This window comes from Lycorma delicatula, chromosome 2, assembly GCF_047948215.1.
Source record: "Lycorma delicatula isolate Av1 chromosome 2, ASM4794821v1, whole genome shotgun sequence".
Lineage (NCBI taxonomy): Eukaryota > Metazoa > Arthropoda > Insecta > Hemiptera > Fulgoridae > Lycorma > Lycorma delicatula.
Window position 1 is genome coordinate 12,667,157 of NC_134456.1, and position 16,047 is coordinate 12,683,203.

General features: G+C 29.1%; 1 protein-coding gene across 4 annotated transcripts in view; it reads left to right on the forward strand.

Annotated features, from left to right (window-relative positions):
• The first annotated feature begins 946 nt into the window (after positions 1–946).
• The window catches only part of LOC142320470 (juvenile hormone esterase-like), a 47,586-nt gene continuing 32,485 nt past the window's right edge, over positions 947–16,047 (forward strand). Inside the window, exons 1-3 of one of the 4 annotated variants that reach the window (XM_075358281.1) lie at positions 947–1,119; positions 10,905–11,054; positions 13,257–13,391. In XM_075358281.1, the coding sequence (XP_075214396.1) occupies positions 1,024–1,119; positions 10,905–11,054; positions 13,257–13,391 (381 nt within the window). In that variant the 5' untranslated portion in view covers positions 947–1,023. The remainder of the gene's footprint in view (positions 1,120–10,904; positions 11,055–13,256; positions 13,392–16,047) is intronic. The other 3 variants (XM_075358283.1, XM_075358284.1, XM_075358285.1) reach the window with 3 other exon arrangements.

Below are 16,047 nucleotides of genomic sequence, written 5' to 3' on the forward strand. Positions count from 1 at the left end.
TGAAGCAAGATATTAAAAATATAGAAAACTTTAGATAAATGATCAATTCACAAAAGGTTTCCAGAACAAATCCCCTCCCAAAAAAGATGCAAAATGGGCATAAACAGAATCTCTTCATTCAATCTGAAAGAATGGAAAACTCAAACATTATAAAAAAAAATAAATCGATTTAAAAAAAATAATAAATTTGGCGTAGTTTCACTGTAGGCAAGCTTGATATTAATATCGACAAGATCTCTTAGTTTTGAGTTAAAAACTGAAAACTCAATTTAAAATTCTTTCTATCAGTATTACATCTATATACGAGGGACACCCAAAAAGTAAAGGTACACTCCCTTTATTTACAACAAAGCTTTTATAATATTGTTATTTACAATAAAAACAAATCTTTAAATCACCTATAAAGAAAATAATTATTTTCTTTTTTATAAATCTATTAGTTAATCCTTGGATAATATATTACAGAAAAATACCACCTCACCAAAATTAATTGTATCAGTATTTAAAGATGTGTGATTCAGAGTAATGCCATTATCTTATATTTCTATGGTAAATTCATGATTCTTTGCATTATTTTTTCTTCATGTAGTATGATTCTTGAGGTACAGAATTATCTTTAGATATAAACTAAATATAGAATTAAATGTACTTCAGAGAAGTGATTAAATGTGGTTTGAATGAAATAAGTATTTGCATAGCAGTATTTGACGTTTGCATTGTCACATTTCACAATTCTTATCAATGAACATAAAAATACAACAGAAAAATAACATGTTTTTAAATGAAACATTGATAAGAGAGTTAACTACTAAAATTAGTTTGCATAATTTTTATAAAATTTAGTTAAACAATTCACTAAAGTTCTCAGAGGTTATAACCCATGTTACACAATGATAGAACTTATCAATGTATAATTCTTTCCTCTTTACAACTAATTGTTATAAATTAATTGTAGTTTATTCTTAACCATAAATCTGTTAACATATTTTGATTTTTATCATACGAGCTGCATATTCTGCAATTATGTTAAATTCTGTTAAATTATTAAAATTTCTTGTAGTGGTTATTATAGTAATAGTCTTTGGTACTATATTTTATATGTATGGAAAGAAGGTAAAGGTAAAAATTTTAATTTGATTCATATAAAAACAATTTTAAAAATATTTTTGAATTTAAGTTAATTTTGTAATGTAATACAGTATAAGTAGGTAATGGAATAGTCTATTAAATAACATGAAATGAAATTAGTTTATATAGGAAACAATTTTTTATTTAGACCTACAATACATGAAGACTGATATGTTACAATATTCATCATTTACCTTGAAAAAATAACAATATAATAAGAATAACAAAAGAATAAACACAAACACAAACACATTGGAGTATACACAAACACTTCTCTATATTAAGATAATTCTGTGCACACTCCCTATCATTGCTCTTTATGTATTTTATCATTTTTGATTTTATGTATTTCCTTTGTATAATACTTTTAAGCTTTTGTATTCTGTACATAATAACCGAGGAAGGACTGTGTACCCAAAACATTTTTATTTAAAATTACATTTAAATAAAATGTAATTTTTTTTATGAAAATCAAAAAAACATGTTTTGTTTTCATTTTCAGTTTACTAGGATGTATTATGCTTTACCGCTCTACTGCTTTCAGTAGATTTTCTCTTACTCATCCTATTGTTGAAGAGCCTAGACACTTATGGCTTTAAAAAATAAAATCCAATTTTCGGTATTTTAACCCTAGAAGGTTTCTGATAAAATAGTTCACCGACATTTCTCACTTAAATTGTTTTCATATGATTTAATGGTGGTGTTGTTGGTTGGATTCAGTTAACTTCCAGTAGAGAATTTTTAATTCACTTCAAAGGAGTTTTATCTAAGGAAGTTTTAGCAGCCTATGGTGTCCCTCATAGTTCCAGTCTTGACCCTTTTCTGATTTTGTCGATTTAACAATATAAAAGATGGATAACCTATAATCAAATTACCAGTTATATGCAAATGGTATTAAAATTGATTTACAATTAATTGCATAGGGAACTGCTATACATTTTAAGATAATATTATTCTCAGACATGCTGAAATGTATAAAATGTCACAAAATTTTGGTAATACAGTTGTCAGAAATTCCTCTTATAAAACAAGTACTTGTTAAAATATGTCTTCAAGTCTAAATTGATATCAAACGTTTAAAAAAAGAAAAGATATCAAGGATCTTGATAATCTTTTTGTCCTTGAACTTTGTTTTGCACTCCATGTCAGTTAAATGGAAGAAAAAACAAGTGGACAGATCATCACTGGGAAAAATAATAATACTTGCGCTCAGGTAAACTCATCTTAAATATACCTCTGTAATTTGGAATTGAGACATAGACATGTGAACAAGATTGAAATAGTTTAGAACATGGGAACAAGATTAGTGTTTGGGTATACAATAAATTCCCTAACCAATTAATAGATAAAGAATATGCAGCTGTGTAAAGGTTAATGGATTATCAACCTTGGAAAAAAGAATAAAATTGTAATTTTTTCTCTCATACTTAACTGGAGAAATCATTGATCTGAGAACATCCATATATGGTTTTAGAAAGTTTTATGACTTAAAGATCAGTTTCACAAGTGTAATGCATGTAGATAAACAGGTGAGGACTGCAACATTTTACAGCTGACTACATCTTTAATAGTTTTACCAGCGTCATTGTATGGTACCTTGCAGTCTCATAATAGCAAACATTTTATTAGGGAATTTATCCAGTTTGTTCAACAGAATTTTAAATTATGTTTCATAGAATGTTTTTGTTTAATATTTAATAGTATATTTCTGCTTTCATTATTTAAAAATTCCTTTATTCATATAATTATTTTTATTTAGTCTGTAAAAATTATTCTTTGAATATTCTGTGTTTGCAATTTATGATTAGTATATTGAAATGATATAATAATGATTTATCTCTAACATATTCCTTTTCATGTCTCTGGATGAAAGTTTATTTTCACTCTGGCATTAATGAAGTGAACAGCTAGAAAAGAAGTTAGAGAGCCATCAGATAAAAAAATAAAACATATTAGTATAGAAAACATTTTAAAATTCATAATGATAAACATATATTTGCAAAGAAGGAAATCAATTCTTTTTTAAAGTGCCTTCCCCATACAGAACATTTATGGCTAAAGGGAGCTTATGTCAGTAATAAATTACGTCATTAATAGCATTAATTTATAATGATTCATTTTTATTTTTCTGTTTATTGTTATTCTAAATAAGTTAATGGAATATGTTGTTCGGGTAGTAACCTTTTCAATCTGCTATTTTATTTGTATTTTATTAATTTATATAGTAAACATTTAATAAAGTTTAAATATATTAATAGAATTAAATAAAAGTATAATATTTTATACATATCTTAATTAGTAATTTATATGCTGTACTATTACAGCATGAAAAATATTATTAATTCATCTCGCAATTCCAATAACCGGGTTAACGCTTTTCCTCCGTGATAATTGTTTGACTTATGTATGCAAAAGAAGAGATTTTTTCTTTTCGCCCATTTCATCGCTTAGTTTATCAAACAGCCTATTCTGTAACAGCCGACTTTTAATAAAATTAACCATTTTTACAGCTTTACAAAGAATTTGTTTGAAATTTTCCTGTACATTTTTTGAGGCAAAGCATGCCTGTGAAGGAAGCAGGGTGTCGATTTCGCCCTTGGTATAAGACAATATTTTTATTTTTTCAGAAATCCACTGTTCTTTCCTTTTATCGCCTTTGTACCATCACTACATACTGCAATACATTTTGTCCAATGTATGTAATTTTCCTGTAATTTGTAATAGTTTTTAGTAGCTTCATAAAAAACATAAAAAAAACATTTTGCTGTTGGATGACCAGGTATTGATTTGCAAAACAACATATTTTCTTTGACTGATTTGTCCTATAGCATTCATATCTCACAAATCATAAGAACTGAGAAATGTTTGCCACATCTGTTGATTCATAAAATTGAATTCTAAAAAATTCACTTGAACTCACTTGTTATCTGATTGCGAACATCGACAGCCAGGTCATCGATTCACCTTGATACTGTGTCATTGGAAAACTGAATTTTTTTCAATTTTTTTTTATTCTTCCACGCCCAATAAAACACTGACCATATCAATTACAGCAGGCAGTATGAGTTTTTCTCTAATTGTATGGGGTTTGGACATCTTAGTTACTTTTAATGATACAAGATATGATGCTTCAAGTGTACTTTTATCACTGTGGCTTGATTTACAAATAGAAGTTTTTTGATTTCTTATTTATTACAGTAAATATTTTCTTTTGAAAAATTCCAAGGGTTTGCTTTTTTGATCCGGATGTTTAGTTTCAAAGTGTCAAATTAATTTTGATGGTTGCATGTTTTCATTGGAGAAGACTTCAAAAGCAAACAATGCTCTGTGACTTTCCATCCATTGATGTAAAACCGAAATTTAAATAACTAACATAATATAATCTTGTCTTTTTATCCATAGATTCACTGGATGTAGATGGTTCAGTTCGTTTGTTTACAAATTTATCCATTTTGCATAAGAATCTAATTGAAAAAAAAAAACAATTACACTGTTTGATTGCACACTAAAAAAACTAAAAACCTCAATTATTATTTTCAATGAAACTACACTTTTATAAACTGAAATAAAGCCACCAGATGTACGCTTTGCATATGAAACTAAACTGACATTCTGCAATCCCTTATGCCTCTTTTTTACTGCTGAGAGCATGATGTGTTCAAACATATCATATGCATGTTTGACATGATGCTCTCACAGGGAATATTATGCAAGCAGACCAAATTACAAGGAGCACGTACACATTAATTTGGAACCTGTAAATTGCTAAATTGCTCATGTTTGTATACTTCATTCATGCATGTTCATACCTGTTGCTATCAACACAGCTAAATAATTTAACTAGGTTTCATTTATTTGTGGTTATGGGAAGGGGGTCGTGAAATATTCATTACTTCAATATTTTTACTTACTTTCTGGGGGTCACCTAAAAATATTGAGAATCATTAACTTAAATAGTATATTACTTAGTGTTTTTAAATTACACTGGTGAGTTTTTGTAAAATCTTATATATTTTTCTGTGTTGATTTAATTGAATATGAAATCAGAATTTTTTTATTGATCTTATTTCTTTTATTACCTTTATTATTTTTCAGTAAGTATCAAATTCACATGGTTAGAATTAATGAATTTAACTAATATTCTTAAGCAAATAGTTTTAGTTTATTTGCAATTAACTTGATAAATCAAATGGCGTACTTGGGTAAGACATCATACTCATAATTTTTTCATTTATACATTAGAAACAACAGGAGTGTATGAATCATCATCACCATATTTATTTTCTTTTATGAACAGTTCATCATTGAATGATAATGTATTGTTTATATGTTTAGTATCATTGGTGTGTGTGTGTGTGTGTGTAAATGCATGTCATTTTGGATTCATGTTTGTTGCATGATGACATATGTTGATGTATGAGTGTGAGGTAGTGGGTTCTTGGTGCATAGTTCAGTGTGAGATATTGTGAAAGACGGGTGTGTGTGCCGTCTTAAGCATTCATAGTGTTAAAATGTTACAATATCTTAAATATTTAAATGTTACATAGTATTACAATGTCTTAGTATGCATTAAAATAAAATGTGATACAGTTCACTATTGTGTGTGTTCATTTAGTGAAAAAACAAAACATTATACTTTTATTTCTGTAGACTGGTGAGCAGTAGAAAGTAAACAGTAAACTGTATACAGGTTAGTGCAATATTTTTAATTACTTGAGTGCAAGTTCTCAAGCACGTAAGATTCAGTACTGCAACAGATTTTTTCTTTTAATATTCTATCTATAAAGCAAGTGTGCACGTGTATGTAAAAATGCATCCATATTTGTAATAGTCATCCAAACAATTTTTACTTTTTCAAAGATTGTTCTATAGTAAGGTAACATTAAAATCTCAGAGAAGAAATTTAACTGTATTTATAAAAAGTCATGCAAACTATATTTTCAATATAAATTAGCTGATCAGGACAACTCCTCATATTTCTGCCCTTCATGTCTAATGCTGATGAATGTTTTAGCTGAATGGATCTCATTATTACATGCCATTTACAATGTCAATGATTTGGAGAAAGCTAAAAAATTGTTATATTTAAATTTTTTATATAATAAAAATAACAGATGTTTTTGTTATGTCTAGACTAAACATTACATTAACTCACCAATATTTTCTCAGCTTCAAGGAAAGCAAAGGTCAGCTAGTAAATATATTTACTGAACCTCTCTTAATTAATTATTGAAAATTAAATGATTTCATTTATGATCAAATTTTAGAAAGCCAAGTAGAAATACTGGCATCAAGATTTTTTTTTTTTTTTGTCTTCAGTCATTTGACTGGTTTGATGCAGCTCTCCAAGATTCCCTATCTAGTGCTAGTCGTTTCATTTCAGTATACCCTCTACATCCTACATCCCCAACAATTTGTTTTACATACTCCAAACGTGGCCTGCCTACACAATTTTTCCCTTCTACCTGTCCTTCCAATATTAAAGCGACTATTCCAGGATGCCTTAGTATGTGGCCTATAAGTCTGTCTCTTCTTTTAACTATATTTTTCCAAATGCTTCTTTCTTCATCTATTTGCTGCAATACCTCTTCATTTGTCACTTTATCCACCCATCTGATTTTTAACATTCTCCTATAGCACCACATTTCAAAAGGTTCTAATCTTTTCTTCTCAGATACTCCGATTGTCCAAATTTCACTTCCATATAAAGCGACACTCCAAACATACACTTTCAAAAATCTTTTCCGGACATTTAAATTAATTTTTGATGTAAACAAATTATATTTCTTACTGAAGGCTCGTTTAGCTTGTGCTATTCGGCATTTTATATCGCTCCTGCTTCGTCCATCTTTAGTAATTTTACTTCCCAAATAACAAAATTCTTCTACCTCCATAATCTTTTCTCCTCCTATTTTCACATTCAGCGGTCCATCTTTGTTATTTCTACTACATTTCATTACAATATATTCCACCCATCTATCGACTTTACCTTTCGTATTATATATTGGTGTACCATCTTTGTTTAACACATTATTAGATTTTAATTTATGTACCCCAAAATTTTCCTTAACTTTCCTGTATGCTCCGTCTATTTTACCAATGTTCATTTCTCTTTCCACTTCTGAACACTTTTCTTTAATCCACTCTTCTTTCACCAGTTTGCACTTCCTGTTTATAGCATTTCTTAATTTCCGATAGTTCCTTTTACTTTCTTCATCACTAGCATTCTTATATTTTCTACGTTCATCCATCAGCTGCAATATATCGTCTGAAACCCAAGGTTTTCTACCGGTTCTCTTTATTCCGCCTAAGTTTGCTTCTGCTGATTTAAGAATTTCCTTTTTAACATTCACCCATTCTTCTTCTACATTTTCTACCTTATCTTTTTTACTCAGACCTCTTGCGATGTCCTCCTCAAAAATCTTCTTTACCTCCTCTTCCTCAAGCTTCTCTAAATTCCACCGATTCATCTGACACCTTTTCTTCAGGTTTTTAAACCCCAATTTACATTTCATTATCACCAAATTATGGTCGCTATCAATGTCTGCTCCAGGGTAAGTTTTGCAGTCAACGAGTTGATTTCTAAATCTTTGCTTAACCATGATATAATCTATCTGATACCTTCCAGTATCGCCTGGCTTTTTCCAAGTGTATATTCTTCTATTATGTTTTTTAAATTGGGTGTTGGCAATTACTAAATTATACTTCGTGCAAAATTCTATAAGTCGGTCCCCTCTTTCATTCCTTTTTCCCAGCCCGTATTCACCCACTATATTTCCTTCCTTGCCTTTTCCAATGCTTGCATTCCAATCTCCAACTATTATTAAATTTTCATCTCCTTTTACGTGTTTAATTGCTTCATCAATCTCTTCGTATACACACTCTACCTCATCATCATCATGGGCGCTTGTAGGCATATAGACGTTAACAATCGTTGTCGGTTTAGGTTTTGATTTTATCCTTATTACAATGATTCTATCGCTATGCGTTTTGAAATACTCCACTCTCCTCCCTATCTTCTTGTTCATCACGAAACCTACTCCTGCCTGCTCATTATTTGACGCTGAGTTAATTACTCTAAAATCACCTGACCAAAAGTCGCCTTCCTCTTCCCACCGAACCTCACTAATTCCTACTATATCCACATTTATCCTATCCATTTCTCTTTTTAAATTTTCCAGGCTACCAACCTTTTTCAAGCTTCTAACATTCCACGCTCCGACTCGTAGAATGTTATTTTTTAATTTTCTGGTGACCCCTTCCTTAGTAGTCCCCACCCGGAGATCCGAACGGGGGACTATTTTACCTCCGGAATATTTTACCAAGGAAGGCGCCTCCATTATTGCTATGTGAAAATGCAGAGAGCCACATTTTCTTGGAAAAAAAGCAGCTGTAGTTTTCCATTGCTTTCAGCTGCGCAGTACTCAGAGGACTGAGTGATGTTGATACGGCGGAGTTGTTTAAAAATATAAAACTTTTATTGACAATGATTCATTAAGAAAAATATTCATTTTCTTAATGAATATTTCATTAAGTGCACTTTTACTTAGATTTCAACTGGGACTTAGATTTCAATTTTTTGAAAAGGGGACAGCAGGTATAGGATAAACCATTACATAAAAAGCAGTGGCCAAACAGGGAATTACTGATTGTAAGTAAGAAGAATGTAGTTAGATCCTTCTAATTCCTGAAAATGATCTTATTATGCTGATGTTGCCATTTTTAATGAAAATTATTTGAATATACATTATTGAATGGTTACAGAAAATTCAGTTTTGAAAGTGAACCATTTAAAGTCTTCTCACCAATTCTTTTAATATATAATAAGAACTTTTTCTTTGGCAAAATAAAATATTACTCGTTGATAAATTTTTAATTAATACCAATTAGAAAACTTTCAAAACTGAATTTTCTGTAACCATTCAATGTATATTCATATAATTTTCATTAAAGCTTTGTAAAAATAATTTTATTGTAATGTATACAAAGATGTGATAATTACCAATTGGAAAAACAGCTAAGTTTATTTTTAACATGAATTTTATTTTAAGTACATTATGCATATGTTTTGTTACTCATTTTGTAATTATTCAACCACTTTTATCCTCTCCACACCTATAAAAGATGTTTAATAAATCTAAAATAAAAACTGCACTAAAAAGTAAAACAACGTTTAGAAAGGAAACATATTGAAAAAGAAACAATTTTCATAATTGAATATGAAAAGTAATTGAAATTCTCAAAAGTTTTAGATATATCAGACATAATATCTGCCTATTCATTTTATAAGTACCATGCAGTCCAAACAGTGAAAAACAAAGCAGCTCTTTAGTCATCATCATACATAGTTGTAATTTTACTAATGTAAACCAAATTCCAATTTCGTTTGATATCTGACAGAACATAAACTTATCAATTAGACACATAATTTGATAATAAGGTAAGAAACGTTTAGAAATTAAAAAATGATCATAAATAGTATAATCGGTAAGCTCTCCATATTATTATATAAGTATACAGATAGTTACATAATTAGGATATATTGTAATATTAACGTGAAGTGTGATAAGCTAGGAACAGTTTTAGTAAACATTAATTATATTTGAATGACACCTATCTGAAAAGATGGATGTCGCCTAGATAAATAGGGAATCCTTTGATGAATAATCCGCTTATAAAAATTGTCAAAAATATTTGTTCAAAAGAGAAACTAAAGTTAAGTGCTAGAGGGTGTAATATGGAAAAAATATTCCCTCAAAAAGTTGAAATGATAAACCCAGAGAAACAATCTTGGTAAGTTTATTTGAAAAACTCATTGTTATTATTACTGCTTTTATACTGTTGAAAATTATTTATATCTAATAATTATTATAATTATCTTAATTTGTAATAAATAACTAGTGCACTCATTGACACACTCCTACAGATGTATACATAAACGTGTAGATAAAGTTGAAGTTAAACAAGACAAAAAATACATCACATTAATAAACATAACAAAGACTCAGAGGAAATAACTCGCAAATTAAAAAAAAATCAGGAAATAATGCAGCCTTCAGATCAACAAAAAAATTAATTTCCTACAGAACATAATTGCCAAACAAACGCAATACCCCTGGAATACAAAAAAAAAACTACTCTGCACAATATTTTATACTAGTCAACAGGACAAAGTTTTAAACAAAGATACAACAAACAGTTAAAAGCTCACCACAACATGGTCAACTTGTGCTAACCACTTCATAAACACAAATCCATCAACACTGACATCATCCTTGACATGAAGTACATACACAGAAAGGAGCACACATTAACATGCTTGAATGTTATGGAATATATGTCAACACAAAACACACAACAGCGATATACTAAATGAAGACGTAATTCAGATGACACATACTTTTCCATCATGTTCTTAGTATGTATCTCACTAATAATCAAAAAATCATCAGCTGTTGCTAATGTGAAAACTGTCACACCAATAATAGGTCCCAACAGTCACTGAGTGTGCTTGCAGACAACAGAAAATACTTTGAAGTACGTTTTCAAGGATATTCTATTATACACTTTTCAGTTTGTTAGTACAAAAGTATAAATTTTAAATTACTGGTAGATCATTAAAAACAAATTAATCATTACACATTACAGTACTCCTCTTTCTAGACTGACATCCCTTCAAATTGGAGTCAGGTATGAACATTTTTAGGGGTTTTAGCGCACCTAATATTTTTTTTTTTTTTTTTAACCATGTAGTAATCTTAATTAGCTTGTTGCAGAATGACAGTATTGATGAGAATTTGGTAGTTAGAATTCAACAAGGGTTACTGAAGGGTCAAGAAAGAAAGTCTACTTTGAATAAAACAAAGTATTACGCATTTAAAGGAATTCCATATGGAAAACCTCCAGTTGGGTCATTAAGATTTAAGGTAAATCTGTTGAACTTTCTCACTAGAGGTAACATAATTTATTTACACAAACTTAATTTTCTTTAATAACATACTTTAATTAACCTGACACAATAGAACATTAATTATTTCTTAATTTCTTTTCTCAATTTTTAAACCTAAAAAATCTCATCTGAAGAATATCTCATTGCTTGTTTTAGCAAATTCATCAATATATTTATTCTGTAGCAAAGTTACTTCCCTTGGAATAAGAATAATAAATTGTTTAACAAACAAAAATATTAGCTTCTCTAAATCCGTTAAAAATGTTGTAACATCTCTGAATTTATTTTAGAGGTCTTCCACCAGTTTTAAAAAAAATAACATTAAAGTATTTACTTTCACAAAACCAATACTACTATGTCAATTAATTTTTAAATAAAACTCATCATAATCATCAATTCAGAATCTGACAAAAGACAGGTCTCAATGAAAATTTTTACATCATTTTTTTCTATCCTAAGTTTCTCTGTTTGTATTATAATCCTCTCATGTAAAATAGTTAAAATCGCATGTCTTCTTTCCTTTTCCAGCAATCTTTCCTCCAACTATAGTTTTTGTCCAGTTGGCTTTTATTTTTCTTAATGACATTTGTATATGTGTCTTCCTTCTTTGATTTGAATATAAACCCAAATATTAGTTAATTTGATCATTTTCTTTATTCCATCCCTCTCCTTACCCACAAATAAGTTTCTAAATATCAATTTTCTTTCTTTCTCAAAATAAGGTTTCAGAACTTTATATAAAAATTTTAATACATTTTTCAATAACATATTCATAAGTTTGTTTATTTCTAGATTTCTGTAACTCCTCTAATTTTGTTCGCTCATTTTCATTATTTATAACTCTTTTTTATTTTTTGCTATAGTTACATGGTCATCTGCACTTTTAATCAGTCTTATATTTTCTCCTCCTACTACAAATTTTATTTACTTTACTTCTTCAACACACTTACTTCAGCTTTCTTGACTCACCAGAATCATCAGAAAGTGGATGTCTTCCACTACAAGGTTCAGGTTTACTATCTCTCTGGTCCATACCATTTCTTTTAGAATTTTTAGCTATAGATTTCAGTTTACTTTATCAAATCCTTTTCCAAGTGAATAAAACAAAAAAAAATTGCCTTCTTTTTCTGTTTTTGTCATGAGTAACCAAGTAGTTTGAAGTTTTACTGCAATCCTTTCAGTTCTTTAGTAACCTTTTATCCTCGACCTAATTAATACATCCCATATCCTCATTTATTTGTTTTATATATATATATTCTTGTATTATTCTATAGTATTTACATTTTATCAATCCTTTGCAATGAATTGACTAAACATGGATGTTTACATATATATATATGTCTTTCCAATTTAGTTTATTTCTTTATAAGATCCTGGCATAAATTTCTCTCCTCAATTAATTATTCTTCTTAAGACAACATCATGTACTTTATTAACCTACTAATTTACATCATGCTCCGGTAGCACCACTTTTCAGAGACCTTTCTGATTTATCTAATCTTCATGAATTCACTACCATGAAATATTTCCGTAGATATAGATATTTTTAAAACATATGTCTAATTCTTATTTCTATATTTGATACTAGCAGACTTTTATTGCAAATATACTCTCCTTGCTTGTGTCAGTCTGCTTTTATTTTCAGTTCATCAGTCTACCTTACTTCTTCCTTCTTTGTAATTTTGTAACCTCTGTAATATAATTCCACTACCTCTTGTATATTATGATTCATTACTGTATTGTTTAATTCCTTATCATCCTTTTTTCTGTCACATTTCATTTCCTTTGTTTAATTCTACTTATTTTCAAATTGAATTTCCCTCCCATCAGTGAATCCATACAATTCGCATTTTCCTCAATCCAATTTTTTATTTCATCCAAAAGAATAATATCACCAGCAAATCTCAATTTTTTTATCATCTTTATTGGATGGGTTACTCACATTTCAGATACACACATCAGTATATATCCTATATATATATCCTATATTTTAGTTTAAATTTCCTTAAAATAAATGTTTTTTTCATTTTACATTAGAAAATTAACTAATCCTGTATAAACAGGCTAGAATGAAAGAAAGGAAATAATTCCTGGTTATAAAATTGAATACTTATTATTTTAACTGTTAAATCTATTATCTTAGAATTAGAAAATAATCTTGATGTAAAATAAATTTCAGGACCCTGAACCAGCAGAATCTTGGGATGGTATCTTTGATGGTTTAAACAAAGATAAAAGATGTCTTCAAGTTAATCGTCTTGGTCAAAAAGTAGGAAGTGAAGACTGCTTGTACCTTAATATATATACACCAGACGTATGTCTAAGTTTAATTTTTCATTTATTTTAAGTTTATATTGGCTCATTATAAATTGTAAGTTGAACATACGTTTAACCTTCTTAAATCTCAGGTTGATCATTACTAAGGAAATGTCATTAATTATCAATACAACTTGACATTTGTAAAAAGATCTCATACCAATTGTTAAGAAAACAAGCCTTCATATCTGCTCAAAAAAACTACACTGGATAAACTATAAGCCAATTTGAACCATCTTATAACTGTTGATGCTTAAACAATTATAATATGTATAAATATTAATTTTTGGAATACAGGAAAATTATAGGTAATGAAGTTCAAGCAGCAGCATTTGTAGTTTCGCTGCTGTTTGCATTTAATAGTATTAAGCTAATAGATTCCAGTACAAATAAATCTCTTCAAAATGTTTCTTCTGTACTTTTTTTTTACCTTCAGAATTGGATCAGTGGTTTTGAAGCTGTAACATATAAAAACAGTAAACTAAGTATTGTAAAAATGATGAAAATCATCATCATATGATAAATTATAAAAATATTGAAATACTTCATCTATCACATAGAGAATGATTTCTATAATTTTTTACTTTTTTTAAAAGTCATCATGTGTCTGGATAACAAACTGAACTAAATTTAAGATTTAAAATTCATTTTATGGAATGGGAATATGATAACATTTTTAAAATATTAAACATTACATGACCCATTTTCAAAATACATATATAAAATTCTATGAAAATTCAGAACATCATCAGTATTTTATTCCAAAATTGATGTACTTCATTGATATTTTTTGTAAACCTTCAACTGACTTTACTTTCCCATCTGGCACTATAGCAGAGCAGTAGCTTTAGAAGGGAAAGTATTGTAATCAGTCCAATTAGGGCATCTGTGGTTTTCATGCAATCTTGATGTTTTGACACTTAAGGAATCTAGAAAACCAGATGAAAATTTTCTGCGTGTTCATATGTACTTGTGTATATTCTGTTTCACCCTATAATCACCTCATATCTCCTGAACAATTGGACCAGTTTTTACCAAACTTGGTCAATTCTATATATGAGGTATTGATGCCATTAAATTTTCAACTTAAAAAATCAAGAGGATGAGGCTTAAACGTCAAGGGGGTGACCTTGCTCTACAAGGTCACCCTCTGTATCTTGAGAATTTGCCTAATTAAGGTCTTATTTTTTTAGACGCATTTGTTAGCAATTAAAAAATAGAAATATTTTTTTAAAAAATTTTTCAAAACTGCATTCCCACCCCACAAAATGTTCTAAATAAAGTAGTGGCTAAGTGGGTATACTGCATCAAAAGTACCCCCTCTCACCACAAGGAACGCTATTGTAGCACTGACGTACAGCTGTTGTAGTCGTCCCTATATTGTGATGTCACAGGTGAGCATAAGAATTAAATAAATGAAAAATATTTAAAATGTAAAAAACTATTTAAAGCGGTTGCTAGTACTGCCACACCTGCACAAATGAAATATGGTATGCATGTGTGCTTTAATTAGAATCATTTGATTACCAAAAAAACAATGAATAAAAACTCCAGAACACAAAAAAAGCAAAGATTTAAAAAGTAAATAAACAAAAAATATTATATTTACATAAAATGATAAATATTTTTAATTAAGTTGTGTATGTATGTCTGTGTAAGCCGTGCATCAGAAAAAAAACTGCATGATGGGAAAGACACTGAGCTTTTTTTTTGATGCAGTTCCTCATTCCTCACACTTCTGTTTAACGTCTTAGTCATAACATACTTCTTATATCTACAGCTATACTGACAATGTCATTTATTGACACCCATTTTAAACTGTCTTTTCATTTTCTGTGTTTACCCTCAATAGTTCTTCTAGTACCAAATTTTCTAACATCAAACTTCTCATTTTTACTATCTTCCTTAAAATATTTTAATTTTTTTATCTATCAGCACAGCTAAACAACATTTTTTGCAGCACAGTATTTTTCAAAACCTTTAATTTCTCTTCCTTTAGCTGTGTCTACATTTCAGTCATAATGTACTACATTCCTCATAGATGCTTTTACAAATTTTTATCCAATTCAAGTATTGCCTAATAACAAAATATCTTTAGTCCTTTAACTGGCAACAACTGTTATCTTCATTAATCACTTAAGAATTCTAAAGCATGTAATGAACTCCATCCCGCACTCTTAACTTTGATGCTATTTGGGTACCAAATCATTGAGTGTGACTCTAGTTGTGGTATTTTAATGTAATTCACACCTTTTAATTTGCAGAATGCTATTTCCTAGGCATTCATTCCACATGTTTTGGAATTAACAGGTGTAAAAACTGTAGTATGCTCATTTTACTGAGAACATTTTACTAATAACCCTTTTGATATAATTTGTTTTCATAACTTAATATTTAACTGTGCATTATCCTCATCTCTAATCACATTACATTATCTTTGTTTCACCCTTGTTTACTTTTAAATTAGATTTCTCTAATGGACTATTACTCCATACTTAAAGTTTTCTTTTACTTCTTTAATTGGTTCTTACATATTCAAATTGAAAATAAAATCAGACATTTTCACCCTTATTCTTACTTTTCTGTCATGAAATATATTTGTGGTTAGGGCTCTAAGTATCGTTGGCCCTAAATATAGGAACATTCTTATATGC